General features: G+C 43.1%; 1 protein-coding gene across 7 annotated transcripts in view; it reads right to left on the bottom strand.

Moving 5' to 3' along the window:
• RNASEH2B (ribonuclease H2 subunit B) overlaps window positions 1–9321 on the bottom strand; it is a 42579-nt gene extending 33258 nt beyond the window's left edge. For 6 of the 7 annotated variants that reach the window (XM_085215914.1, XM_085215918.1, XM_085215919.1 and 3 more), the window contains exon 1: window positions 9184–9318. In XM_085215914.1, the coding sequence (XP_085072040.1) occupies window positions 9184–9247 (64 nt within the window). In that variant the 5' untranslated portion in view covers window positions 9248–9318. Of the gene's footprint in view, window positions 1–7259; window positions 7346–9183 lie in introns of all 7 variants that reach the window. The other variant, XM_085215916.1, reaches the window with a different exon arrangement.
• Between the last annotated feature and the right edge of the window lie 5488 nt (window positions 9322–14809).

The raw sequence follows: 14809 nt of genomic DNA, 5'->3' as shown, positions 1-14809 counted from the left end.
TTTAAAACACAAAGCAAAACAAAGCAAAGGAATTTTTAGCGCTCACTTGCTCTGCTTTCTTCATGAGTAGATTTATGGACACTGGGAACACATCCAGCCGAGCCCTAGCTGCATCTTGTAGAACGTGAACAATTAGACTGCCCTTCCTAATGTAGCTGTTTTTAATGAAGTCTGCATCTTTATTTAGTTGATGTGTTCATTCCCCAGCTTTCCGACATCAAGTGCATGTTCCATCCTCACTGGGATGCCCGCACGTAAGGAGCTCAGCTCAGCCATGGGCTGCAGTGCTGACCCCCCCCATCTCACATAGCACCCTCCAGATGGGACACACAAAGGGAAAGAGGGAGCAAAGGAAAATGTAGTTTCTCCCAGCTTCCTGTACCTTGGGTTTCTTCTATCTGTGTTCAATGCTCTGCTTCTAGGCCTAGATGAAGCGTCCTTTTGTTACAGGTTGACCCTACTAGATGTCAAGCTGGCAGATAAAAAGAGGTATTTGGGAGAATGCCTGCTTGGAAAACTGGATGCAATATTAACGTTGCCTTATGGGTAAAGGAGGCCCTATTTATCTGAATTTAAACACTTACTGACTAGGAAAATGCTGAGCAAGGGATTTTCAAAGTTAGGTGTCCAAAGCCTTTCTGGTGTGTGTTCTGGCCTTCGGCCAAGAAAGGTAACTGGATTTCTTTAATGTCATTACATTTATCAGTCCTTGTGTTTGGGCAAGGATCTCTTATAGCTAAATAAACAGACTTCTTAAAAAGTGGTTCTGAAGAGATTTTCTAGCAAAACTAAGTTAAAATAGGTCTAATTCTAATGGAAAAATGACAGATGAATGTCACTACTCTTAACAGCAACTTTTTCTGTAGCTCAGCGGACACTTGTCATGGAATGGAATAACAAGTGAGAGGGATCACACCTTTCTGACTGCTATGCTCTCTCCTAAGCATCGGGCACAGTTCAGCTGCAGGCAGCACACAGCTGTACAGCACAATTCCCCAGCAGGTGTGTCAGTACAGCACACCTCTCTCATAGGACAAGTTTCATTGCAAGGGTACACAAAAATGGGTACAAGAGTACAGAGGGGCCAATTAACCCCGTCCCAGTGAAAAAGCAAGCTGTTTCCTAAGCTGGCAGGAAAGACAGACAGGCAGACACTTTCATGAGGCAGTTGGCCCACCTCAGTCCTGTCTCATGCCCAGGCAGTCTCCCATCAGCCCTAAAGAAACAAGCCAGGAGCAACACAACAGAGAGCTCTGAGATGAGCAGGGTGCAGGACAACCAAATGCCAACACCAGGCTGCTAAGTTGGCACACTTTGCTGAAGTTACAGCCTACTGTGCATTCACTAGTAACCAAGCTGCACAAAGCCCACCTAAAAGCGTGGGTGATACATCCACCAGTGGCACTGGAGTCCACAGAGAGAACCTCAGACTCCTGAAGCTGAGCCACAGAGACTGTAAAAGCTTCATAGCAGCTTTCCATTACAGAGAAAGAGAAAAGCCTACTGTATTTTGTGGAGGTCAGACATGCAACCAGGCAAATTCTGTAAAACGTATAAACAGAACAAAGTGAAAATGAACCAGCTGTCTAAGGATTTCTGGCAATAGTTTGTTCCACAATGGATTGATACGAGGCATTAATGAATCTGGCCATTAAAAAAATAAAATGTTGCTGGTACTGCAACATGAATGAACTGGAAAAGAACATAAAACTCCCACTAAGATCTATGAAACTGTTACAGATGATGCAAGGTCTGTTCACCTTTTTTTTTTTTTTTCTTTCAAAAACTGCTTATAGGTACTATATATTACAGACTAATATCAAGTTATATGGAATTCCCATGCAAAAAAGCTGCCAGCCAAGCAAGCAAAAGGCTGTAAATATCTGTCAATTGCGTAAGAGGAAAAAACCCTCCACCACCACCCTACAAAAAACCAGGATCATTTAATAGTCTGGAATTATAAAGTTAAGATTTCATTTAAAAACAGATATTAAACCATACGTCACCTACACAAGTCTTTTCCATTCCCTTCTGAACTTTGAGTCATGCAAAAAAGGTGTGTCAGATGGAGGCATGATGGAGCTCATTTAATGGACATTTTATGGAAGACTGAACTATGTAGTCTAGAGGTGCAAATATGTTAGATCTAATAATTGTTTTATTCCTTCTAGAATCAGTCAATCCTGAAGTAAATGGCTTTAATTCAGTGCTAATGGTACACGAGCAAAGTCCTCTGTCCTGCAGCACACCCTGAAAAAAAGCCCAACAAAAAATATTCCAGAACTTTGTATCATTCTAAATTTTAATATCCTTGCAAGTTTCACGGTAATTATGTATTAGTGTAATGAACAAATTCAGGTATGTGCTGACTGAGGACACAGTTCTATAAATGGCTTCAAATACCAAAATTCACAGGTCACTAAAAAAATGCAGTCCTGAGTTCCCCATCTCTCCTGCTTTCTTTTCACTCAAACCAGCAGTTTTGTGGCCACATGGCAAGTCAGCTCAGTTCGCTGATCCAGCTGTGAAGAAAACACTCATTTCCACCCAGATCAGTAAACTACTGCCACTCACCATACAGTTACACATGGAAGAGAACCTGTGGCAGCAGCAGGTGATACAGAAAATAACCTATTCTGTTCTGTATGTGACAATGGGCTCCTCGATTACTTTAAGAGTATTAGAAAACTAGATTACATGTGAATTACAGAGGTGGGAAAGCATGAGAACAGCCACAAGACATCACTGTGTCCCTGGCTGGCAATGCTCTAGAAGAGTGCTACACAGAACACAGCTCCATCATCTCTGCAAACAGCTGCTCTCCTACATGCTCTCACAGAAGGCAGAGCTTTGCATGAGCACCTACTTGGCTTTTGGAGATCTCACCTTGGTCTTTACTCAGTTATGATAGTTTGATATTACTTCACCCTCTTACCTTCCTGACCATACACAGTACTGGCTTCAGCAACAGGACTTCTGCAACACCTATTATGAAAGCTAGAACAGCAATCTGTTTGGTAATCACGTTTATTATCTGCTGCCTTAAGCAAACAATATTTAATGCAGTATAACTGACACCCTATTAAGCTGTTTCTGGCTCCCTGGAAACATTACAAGGAAGAGGTTTAATGAGATACAAAAAATGACACTAAGTTTCTATCTTGAATAAACCTTCCCACGGAAATGCTTGATGCGTCTTGTGCCCCGGTACACAACCAAGCAGCTGCACTGAACAGTGAGGATTTTGCTTAAGAACAGCCTTTAGCTTTGCCTTATGCTGTCACAACTCACTTCTGAACCCAAAACCATGTGCTCACAGACTCACTGGCAGTAATGGAGAATACTAACTCAGCTGTTCCTGAAATCGAGAGGCTGGGCAAATCGTGCAGAAAGGTTGGAGGCGAATGAAGAAGTCAATCTTGAGAAGTTCAAGAACAGGTTATCACTTGAAAGGCTAAAAACTTCAGACTTCCCTTCTCAATATTTATAGGGTCAACACTGGTGCAGCTGTATTACTGGCTGAATCAGCCCTATTCCCATGTGCAGAGAGGCCTAAGTTGGCATAGGTTGGTCTCTTCCAAGCCAGATGGCAGAAAGCAGAAGTAGGAGATGGTGTTACACATTAAAACATCTCTTTTCAGTTCTTTTATTTGCTATGCTTCCTTCTGGCTTCTTAGCTTGCCAGTTTTATCTGCTTTATACACAGCTGAGCTCAGTATGCATTTTAAGAGATGTAAGAAATAGTGCAAATTACCTGCAGGCAAAGGGCTTTGTTCAAGAGATGCAGATGCCAGTTTAGGGGAGTTTAAGAAAAATATGTCCAAAGAGTCCTAAAATATGCGTATTCACAGTCATTTATTAAGGTATAAATACGTGCACATAAAATGTAAGAAAGATTATATAAATATAAGTCAGATACTTAAAAATACACATCTTTAATTGCGAGCATGTTCTCTCTCCAAAGTACAACTGGCCCACCCCATTTTGACATTTGCTACAACTTCTGAATCAAGTTTTCTAACAGCACAGCACTGTGGGCTATTTTGTAGCAGATGCTTTGAACAATTTTTTAAAATGTTAAATAAAAGCAAGTATCAAAGTGTTTTTAAACACAAGGTGCGAGAACGGTCAAGAAAAAATAGGAAAACTGCCTATGTGTAATGTTTACACATTACACAAAAACTTCTTTTGATATGACATCTTCTCTTGATATGACCCCAAATTTTCAAGTAAAATGTGTCCTCTGTTGTTGCATGTTGACAAAAGTTCCTCAGCCTCATTTGAAAGAAAGGATTAATTTAATGCACGCTGATGCCCTATGGTTTGGCATCACAGTTCATTTATTCCTGCCTCCATTTGACTTTTGGCACATGAAATTTGTTCAAAAAACTTGCCAACCATTATGTGAAACTGCTCCTTTTATTTTTAAATAAGTAGTTCCTAAAAATAATAGGACTGTTAAAATCCCTCCCTTCGTGCAGCCCTTCCAGAACCACTAAAATAGCAGCTCTCATCAAACAATACAAAAGCTAATCAATTTGCTGTTTAAGAAAACAACGGAATGAAAAAATGCAGTAATCTAAACTTATCTACTTCAGAAAAATAAAAGTTGAACTTAATCATCAGCTTGCAGCTAACCCCTACTTTTACTAATACAGAACAAATCAAATGCAGCAGCCTAAACTTTGGGTGTAGAGTGGAACATCAGACTTAGAAAACCACCTTCAAATGCTGACCTCTTTGCTAAAGCCAATGGAGGATATAAATACATCAGTTCTGAGTTAACACCTCCTCCTGCAAAACTGTCCTTCACACCCCTCCCCGCTCAGCAGCTGGTGCATGTGTTTGGCTGCTATTGGTAAGACCAGTCTGAAGCCATTATATAAGAAAGCTGTTTTGTTCTACTGAACCTAGATCAGATCTGTCACACAATGGTATTTGGCTCTTAAAGATCCCTACTTTTACAAACCTACAATTAGATGAGGTCTCATTATTATTTCTTTTTCTAGCAAAAATAATTTCTAGCTCTTATGATTTTCAGAGAAAATGTTGACAATAGGCTCTACAAAGCAAGCAGAAATATCCTATATGCACACTTAAAAAGCCCCGCAGAATCAGGTGGTATGATTAAAAAAAAAAAACAAATACTACAAACAAACACGAATACTCAGTAAACAGGCAGAATCTCTTCCACAAATGCATATCTTTAGCAACATACTGGCTGGGAGATAGATGGATTATAATCCTCAAGAGCCACTTTGCTTCCCTTGCACCTATTCAGTAGCTAAACCTATGTAAGAGGAATCATAGAATGGCCTGGGTTGAAAAAGACCACAATGGTCATCTTATTTCAACCCTCCTGCTATGTGCAGGGTCACCAACCACCAGACCAGGCTGCCCAGAGCCACATCCAGCCTGGCCTTGAATGCCTCCAGGGATGGGGCATCCACAGCCTCCTTGGGCAACCTGTTCCAGTGCATCACCACCCTCTGTGTGAAAAACTTCCTCCTAAAGGAGAAAGCTGTATACAAAGCTCTACATTCTCAAGGGGAAGGGAGAGAAATGGACACATACGTAATGTAACAACCCAGATTATCCAAATACTATGAAAAATGCAGAAGAGCACAACCTGGAAACTCGGACACCCAAAAGTGAAGTTCATGTGGGTCCTTCAATACTCAGAAATACTTTTGTGTCTCTACCATGACTCCTCCAGAGCTCCAGATCTGTCATCTTTACCATAGATGTCAACCACCCCCATTCAGATTTCAGCCACGCTCATAAAATATCCTGGAATGAAGAGCACAGCAAAGAAAGACCCGTGCAGGTCCGCACAGAGCCAGTTCAGGACTTATTAGTTCAGACACTGCTGAAAGTAGCTGTACTGCAATACTGGTTCTAGAAACAGCAGAGATGCGTTAGCATGGCACAGCACTTGAAATAATAAACTCTGTTAGTGCTGAGCAGAATCTGCTCTAGGCCAAATCTGGAACCTGTATAGCCACAGCGTAGTTAATCTGCATCTGGAGAAACTGCCCAGAGAGCTGACTTTAAGCACAGCTCTACCCCCACATGCATATCCAATTTTTCCATCTCAACAAGTTTTACACCCTAATCACCTCACTCCATATGACCAATCCTTCCTTTTCCTGATTGCTTATTGCTTTCTCTCGACGATTCACATCCATAGAATCATAGAGTGGTTGAGGTTGGAAGGGATCTTTACCATCATCTAGTTCCAACCCCCTGCTACAGGCAGGAACACCTCCCTCTAGATCAGGTTGCTGAAAGCCCCATCTAGCCTAGCTTTGAATGCTTCCAGGGAGGGGGCACCCACAACCTCACCAGGCAACCCGTTCCACTGTCTCACCACCCTCATAGTAAAGAACTTCTTAATATCTAGTCTAAATCTATCCTCTTCCACTTTAAAACCATTCCCTCTTGTCCTGTTGCTCCATGCCCTTCTAAAAAGTCCCTTCCCAGCTTTCCTGTAAGTGCCCTTCAGGTACTTGAAGGCCTCTATAAACTCCCCCCAGAGCCTTCTCTTCTCCAGGCTGAATAGCCCCAGCTCTCTCAGCCTGTCCTTGTAGGGGAGGTGCTCCAGCCCTCTGATCATCTTTGTAGCCCTCCTCTGGACCTGCTCCAACAGCTCCATGTCCTTCTTGTGTTGAGGGCCCCAGAACTGCACGCAGTACTACAGATGGGGTCTCACAAGAGCAGAGCAGAGGGGCAGAACCCATTTCACAAGCTTCCTCTAAATGCTCATGATAAGGCTGCACACTGTCCAACAGTGCACATTTCAACAGCAACTGCCAAAGTCCAAATAAGAATCTCACCTTCCTTATGCCTACACTTTTACATGTCATACAAGCAGCAAGAGTGCTCAGAGTCTTCTGCAAGAACAGATAAGGTTCTGAAAATGGTGTAAAGATTAAGAGACATGAGCAACACATGCCAGTATTCAGAACTCCAGCAACATCCTCACCTTGCTCTAGAAAGCTACTGAATGATCAGACTGACTGAGAAGTACTGACAGTTAAGAACTCAAGTTTCGGTTCTCAACGCTTTAATTCTATACTCATGACAGACTTTATTCTTTTTTAGACTCCTGTAGTCTCTTTGTGGAGACAGTCATCATCTGCAGCCATACAAGAACTTCTAAGATGTCACAATCAACGTAACATGAATGACTTTTCCAAGTGGAAATGGTATTAAGTTGTATAGAATGATATGCATTAACTTTGCAAGTACTTAAGTACCTGAAATCAGGGCCTTGGAAAGTGCCTTTATCGCGAGAAAACTTATGGAGCTCCTTGCATAGCATTAGAACATGTCCTTCTTCTTCCTGCAAGGTAAACTTGCCATTTACACTTTTTTTACAGCTTAGAGATATGCTCTAAAAAGCAACAGATACTAACTTTAAGAATCTCCTTACACAAAATTTGTTAAAAAAAAAAAAAAAACACAACAAAAACTGTTACATTTATTTCATTTCAGCGGTCCTACTCATATGATTGGCAAGTCTTATCAGCAGTGGAGTTCTCAAATTATCAGCCAGTGATCTGTTAAAATTGCTGTGTGCTCTGGGGTTCTAGTAAGGCTTAATAAACTTTCTTACAGGTCTGGAGCACTATATAAATTTTGTCAGAGCTGCTCTGGCATAATTGGTAATACAAACTGTCCGGCTTTGTGCAAATTACAAGCTCTGGCTCCAATCCTGCCAACTCTTACCAAAGAATTTAACTTACTTATAGAACCCACTACTCGTGCATAAATTAAGCATATTTGTAAATATTTGCACAGTATGGACATCTGTTGGCATAGCCAGTCATCTGATAGAGGATTCAACTTAAATCCTAGCCTGCAGAGAAAGGAATTCCTCACTTTTAAATTCTTTTCTTAGGCATCAAATATGTCAGTTCCAAAGGCTGGAAGTGAAACCAAAGAGAGCAGTCAGTGAAACTGTAACAATTGGTTCTGTTGCTCTTGTAACTAGAGCAGCACACTTTCTCAGTGCCCCCAAGGTGGAGCCCCTGCCTGGTTTCCAATCCTCACAGAACCAAACTCATGCTACACCTTCCCTCCAGGGGTGCCATTTAAAGCATTTCTCACATCATCACAGACACTTTCACAAAGCTCATAAAAATACTCCCAAGAGCTCCTTCTTGTTATCAGGTTCGGTTGAAATTAACCAAAGAGCTCAAAAATTTGGGGTCAGAGAAGAAATAGGCACAGTACAAAGCTGGCTTGCAACTGGGGAAGTTTCACTGCCTTAGGAAATCAAGCTAGTAAAAGGGCACTTAGCAAAATGCTTCCTTGCTCTGTCTTGGAGAGCGAAATAGGACGTGTTCAAACATCATCCTTAACGCTAAAACCTTTTGTGGCTTGTGAAGTGAAAGCCTTAAAATCTGATACCAGTCAGAAGTGAACGTAAAAGGGGGAAAAACATCCACACTTACTAAATGAAAAGTGAGAGAAGCTAAGACAGCCATGTTTACAGCCCACATACAGTGCAAAATCGTTTTGAGTTGGGAGGAAGCCCTAAAGGCCATCTGTTCCAGCTCCTCTGCAAAGAAGAGGGACATCTCTAGGGTGCTCCTGAAGCCCCACCCAGCGTGACCCTGAATGTCTCCAGGGATGGGGCATCCACCATCTCTAGGCAACCTGTGCCAGTGCCTTACCACTACTAGTGTAAAAAAGCTTTTCCTTATTCTAAATCTCCCCCCTTTTAGTTTGAAACCATTTCCCTGTGCCACGTCACGGCAGACCCTGCTGCCTGTCCCCTTCCTCCTTACAGCTCCCCCAGGCACTGAGAGGTCGCTCAGCTCTCCTGAGGGCAGCCCCAGCTTTCAGCCTGTATTCCTAGGACATGTGCAGGCCTTGCTGCCCTGCTTTAGAAGTACAGAGACCTCACCGCCGACGAGGATGAATGTTTCCCAATGAGCTTGTTAACAAAACTGAGGCACAGCACCGCCTGCCAACTAGGACGGCCCTACCCTACCACCACAGGGAACAAAGCACCTCGGTGCAGTGCGGGATTCTGGGGGTCCTCTCGGGACTTTGTGTCACAGAACCGGGGCCGGCTGCAAGCCGCAAGGCACTCGCCTCCTGCCGAGCTCCGTCAGCGGGATGGGGCGGGCGCTGCGGATGAGCCCGTCCCGCCTCGGGGCCCCGCGGGGTTACCTGGTGCAATGAGCACCCACTGGTCAGGGTGCGCGCCCGCGGGCCGCCGCTCCGCGCCGTGCATGCTCTTCCACCCCCGCCGGCCGCTCTCGCCGCCGCTCCCGCCGCCTCCACAACATGGCGGAGGGGCGGAGCCAGGACGAGGAGAAGCGGGAAAAGGCACCGCGCGCCCTTCCACAAGAGCGCCGCAGGGCACCGCGCCCGGCGGCAAGAAGGCACCACCCCGCGGGACGCAAAGGGGGGCTGCGGCGGCGCTGCGTCACCCGCTCTGTGGAGGAGAATGGTACGAGCCGCTGCAGGCGGGGCGGACGGCGGTAGAGCGGCTCGGTGTCGTCTCACCGTGCGGCATTTGGTCTTGGGGCGCGCTCGTAGCCGCTAGGCTCTGTCAAGCAGAGGCGACCTTCTCTTACCGCTGCCCCATAGCACGTTTTGCTTATGGAGAACGGTCGGGCGGTCATGGCTGTCCCGCGCCTGCTGCTGCCTGTCTCTGCTAAAATAAGGTCTTCCATGAGGCTCCTTCAGCCTGAATAATCCCAGTTCCTTCAGCTGCTCCCCATAAGACTTGTGCTCCAGACCTTCACACCTTCGTTGCCCTTCTCTGGACACGCTCCAGGGCCTCAACGTCTTTCTTGTAATGAGTGACACAAAACTGAACACAATACTCAAGGTGTGGCCTCACCAAGAGCTGAGTACACGGGAGTGATCACCTCCCTGCTCCTGCTGGCTGCACTGTCTCTGATACAAGGCAGGACACCGCTGGCCTTCTTGGACGCTTGGGCACACTGCTGGCTTATGTTCTGCCAGCTGTCAACTAACACGTGTTAAAGCCCAGGCTGGACATGGTCCGATCAAGCTGCTGTCATTGGCCCAGCTTGGGAGTCCTGGTGGACGAGAAGCTGGACATGAGCCAGCAGTGTGCACTTGCAGCCCAGAAGGCCAACTGTGTTCTGGGTTGATTAAAAAAGGGGTGGCCAGCAGGGAGAGGGAGGTGATTGTCCCCCTCTACTCGGCTCTTATGAGGCCCCATCTGCAGTACTGCATCTGGGCCTGGGGTCCCCAGTACAAGAAAGACTCAGCTCTTGGAATGGGTCCAGAGGAGGGCCACCAGGATGATCAGAGGGCTGGAGCAACTCTCCTATGAGGAGAGGTTGAGGGAACTGGGCTTGTTTAGCTTGGAGAAGAAAAGTATCCGGGAAGACCTCATTGTGGCCTTCCAGTACTTGAAGGGAGCATATAAACAGGAGGGAGAACAGCTGTTTACAAGGGTGGATAGTGATAGGACAAGGAGGAATGGTTTTAAACTAAGACAGAGGAGGTTTAGGTTAGGTATTAGGAGGAAGTTTTTCACACAGAGGGGTGGTGATGCACTGGAACAGGTTGCCCAAGGAGGTTGTGGATGCCCCATCCCTGGAGGCATTCAAGGCCAGGCTGGATGTGGCTCTGGGCAGCCTGGTCTGGTGGTTGGTGACCCTGCACACAGCAGGGGGGATGAAACTGGATGATCATTGTGGTCCTTTTCAACCCAGGCCATTCTATGATTCTATGATATGATTCTATGATTCCAGAGGTGCATAATATCCTGGTAGATGTGTCCTGCACCTACCCATAGTCCCAAGGAGACATAGTCACAAATTTGGAACCATGCATATGCATACATGTGCACGTGTACATAAACTTATTGTTACCAGCACAAGAATGTGCTGATGGCCACTGTCCCGGAGATTTAGAAGACAAGCATTGTATGTTATCAGAAGTATTAAAGTATACATATCAATTGTAAATCTCAGAGATATGAAGCAAATATTAAAAACATACTGACGTTTATGCCCCCAAACATAACACAGCTAACCAAGGCCAACATATGCAAAACAGCTGAGTTGATGTAAGGCTGAAAAAAATAATTTCCTGAAGTCAGAGCATATACATTCATAACTCTGAGATTACACTAATCTAAATTTGTTTTATTTTAATTTTCCTGTTTTTTTTTTTTCCCCTGCCTGAAGTGAGGCAGGATATAAATGCCAAAGACCATACTGCACCATGTGTTTTGAAGAAGTCCCTGCTGAAATCACAGAGCAGTTCTGCTTTCAAAGTGACTGCGAGTTGCCCTAGCACATGCCTGGATTGCAGCATTTGCTGATGGATATTGTAACACTTGTTTTAATGAAGAGAGAAAGAGGCTCCCACCTGTCCCACCATGACCCATACAAGAGCACTGGAAGAGCAGAGCAGGATGGGTTGCTGCATTCAAAACCTTTCTAGAAGGAAAGCCTCCCATATGGTGAAAAGGTTCCCTGTAAATAACAATAACAATTTGACTTCGGTCCTGAAAAGACAATGTGATACATGGTAAGCTGTTGTACACTAACACGCTGTACAAGGCTCAAAAAGACAGGAATCCAGTCCTGCAAGCACCAGGTGCAGTGTCAAACTCAAGCCCAGAGGCATCACCTGTCTGTCCAGACGTCCTGTTTCCTCCCTGACTGTGATGTTTGCATGATCTTGTGTGATGGAAGTGTTACAACAAACATTGCTGTACATTTGCAAAACTGAGTTGTCAAGCTCGCATTTTCAAAGAACCAATCCATCCTAATTTAGGCAACTGGTAAGCAAGCTCATTTTCAGAGGTCCTGAGTACTTAACATTGGTTGAACTGAATGGATATTCCAGGTGACTTGACTTGACTTCTCCTCTTCTCTTCCTTTTCCCTTCCCCTCCCTCGCCTTCCCTTTCCCTTTCCCTCCCCTCCCCTTCCCTTCCCCTCCCATCCTCAATCCCCTTCCCCCTTCCCTTCCTTTCCCTTCAGTATCTATGAGCATCTTCCACAATCTCTGGATTTAAAATGACATTGGTTTGGAATAAAAATAATGCAGTAATTTATACATATTAAATATTTAAAACTTTCTGTTGTTGCTCATGCACATTTGTGATATACTATCTGTCTTTATAAACCAATTATATATGATATCATTATAAATAAATGATATACTAATTTGAGGTTTCTGTCAGTAGCTGATGGTACTAAAATCTTATTTGCTTAAGGATTAAATATTTTTCCTCCAGTATTGCCAACACTTTTAAACCTTCCTGATACCTGCCAGGGGAAAAGAAAAGAAAAAAAGGGAAAGGAAAGGAAGGGAAGGGAAGGGAAGGGAAGGGAAGGGAAGGGAAGGGAAGGGAAGGGAAGGGAAGGGAAGGGAAGGGAAGGGAAGGGAAGGGAAGGAGAAGGGAAGGGAAGGGAAGGGAAGGGAAGGGAAGGGAAGGGAAGGGAAGGAAGGGAAGGGAAGGGAAGGGAAGGGAAAAAAAAAGCCTCAGTTTAAAACTCTGGATTGCTCTGAACTGTTGTGGTGATATCATTGTAAATACTCAAATCTTAATTTTACACACATGGGTCCAAATGACTCAACAGTATAGAAAGCTAAATGGATGCAATATGGGACTGCATCCTATCGGAGGACGATCATTTTACACATTTCAGAGCCATTTGATATGCATTCAAACCTCACCTGCATGTTGTCCATTCATTCACATTTGTTAGGGCTGCTTCCAATAATCCAAATGTCTGCACAAATGCAAGCATTCCTTTTTGCCAAACAAGAATTACTTTCTGCTGCCAAAGAAATGCTACCTTTGTCCACCTTCAGCTGTGGAATTTATCCCTTTCTCCTCTGTTACACAAACTCAAAGTCAAGCAACTTCTAAATTTTACTTGGAGCAAGAATTGAACCAAAGTTTAGAAAGAAATGTGATTCATTGTTAAGTAAAGGTTGATTATGTTTCATTTTACAATTTTTCAACACACAAATTACAAGTATGGCCAAATTTATCAATTTATGCTTTGGGGTCCAAACAGTTACAGTCGTAGCTTTAAATCCACTGATCCGCAGGTTTAAGGGTCCGCTGTTTGGAACAGTGCTACATTTCATAGGAGTAAGAGCCCAGTCAATACATGTAACTTTAGCTGATGCACTAAAATATAAAGATAATTACAATTCATTTTATGTTATGTAGTATGAAATACTGTTCTTGTTACATGTCAAATTATTGTTTTGTTTGGTTTTGCTCAAAACAAAAATGCTCCTGGCATTGAAACAAGTTTATTTTTCTTCTTATTTTTCTTCCTATTAGACAAGAATCACACCCCTTCATCCTCATGACTAATGGCAGATACACTCAAAAGGCAAAACAACAGATAAATACAAAAACTGAAAAGGCTAATAAAATTGTATAAGGAAACAATGAATCATGCTTCGTTGCACATTAAAATGAGCTCATTTAAATGACAAATGGTATATTCTTAGCACACTCGAACAGAGCATAAACTGGTGATGAAGTATCTGTGTTCTGACCCACCAAAACAAATCACAGTCCTTCCTCATTATGTGACCAAAAGTACTCTCTGATGCAACCAAAACACAACATCTGTCACCCACAGTACAGGTAATGGGATCATCTCATCACACATGCGATGGGATCATCTTGTCACACATGCAAAGTCTCATTCTGTGACAGGAATAATTGCCATTTTGGTCATATGAAACACATGTGCTGGCATATACAAAGAAAAACATCCAGGTGTGCAGTCCTCTTGTCCACCAGAATAAGTTTGCTTGCCTCAGAAAATGATCTCCCTATATCAGTCTTTCTCAATTCAGGAATACTTGAGAGCTTGTTAATTCCTACGCTTAAATCCTGGTCACCTCAGAGGGTTTTTGTGCAACTCAGAAGAACACATAGAGCCCTAGAATAGAGATGGCATAGCCAGAAAGAACGTGCACAGTAACATAAACATTATAAATCTTTGCAACTGCCACTCATGCTAATGGGGATATTCTAATCAATGGAAGAACAGAACAATGAACTGTTTGAAGACATTGTTTAGAATTGCTCAGGCAGCATATGAATACAGTCAGATACTAAAAAGACACAAGGTACCACAAAACATTTTTGCAAACAGTACAATTAAAGCACCATTATATTTACTCAAAGCAAAGTAGCAGTATTATTTAAGCCTTTGGAACAATTTATTTTTATGATTTGAAATCTTTGGGTGCATTCTTTTCTACTGTACACTAATTCCTCTGTGATTACCCATCCACTGCTATCATGTGCAATTGACAGTAAAAAGATATTACAGGTCAGCAACAGTATTTTTCATTAGATTAAAAAATAAAACACCCAACAAACCACCAAACTTTAATTAATTAATTTATTTATTTGTAAAGACTCAGTTATGCTATTGCTTAAATGCATAGAATACACAACATCCAAAGGAGAGTATTTTTTTTTTCCCATACCTTCTGGACAGACTGATTCTGTTTACTTATCATCTCTATCTTTTTAAAATATTGCAATAATTAAAAATCTGATGTAAATCAAAAAGCTCTTTCATGCCTGAAACGCTATGTTTTTCTTATGAACCTCAGCAGGAGGATTTACTTTTCATCGTTTTGACAGTTGAGACACTGTATGTGAAACAGGTGATCCTAGCTAACAAATCAGGTGTTCTCATGACATCCTGCAGGGCAGGAGAGGAAGGATTTAAGAATTACATAGCAGAAATTAGCACTGAGCATTTCAGATGCTTCAAAACAGCTATGTATTTTGGCAAATTAAGGGGAGATAT

This window comes from Meleagris gallopavo, chromosome 1 (assembly GCF_905368555.1).
Source record: "Meleagris gallopavo chromosome 1, MGAL_WU_HG_1.1, whole genome shotgun sequence".
NCBI classification, from domain to species: domain Eukaryota; kingdom Metazoa; phylum Chordata; class Aves; order Galliformes; family Phasianidae; genus Meleagris; species Meleagris gallopavo.
This window is presented reverse-complemented; position numbering and strand designations above follow the sequence as displayed.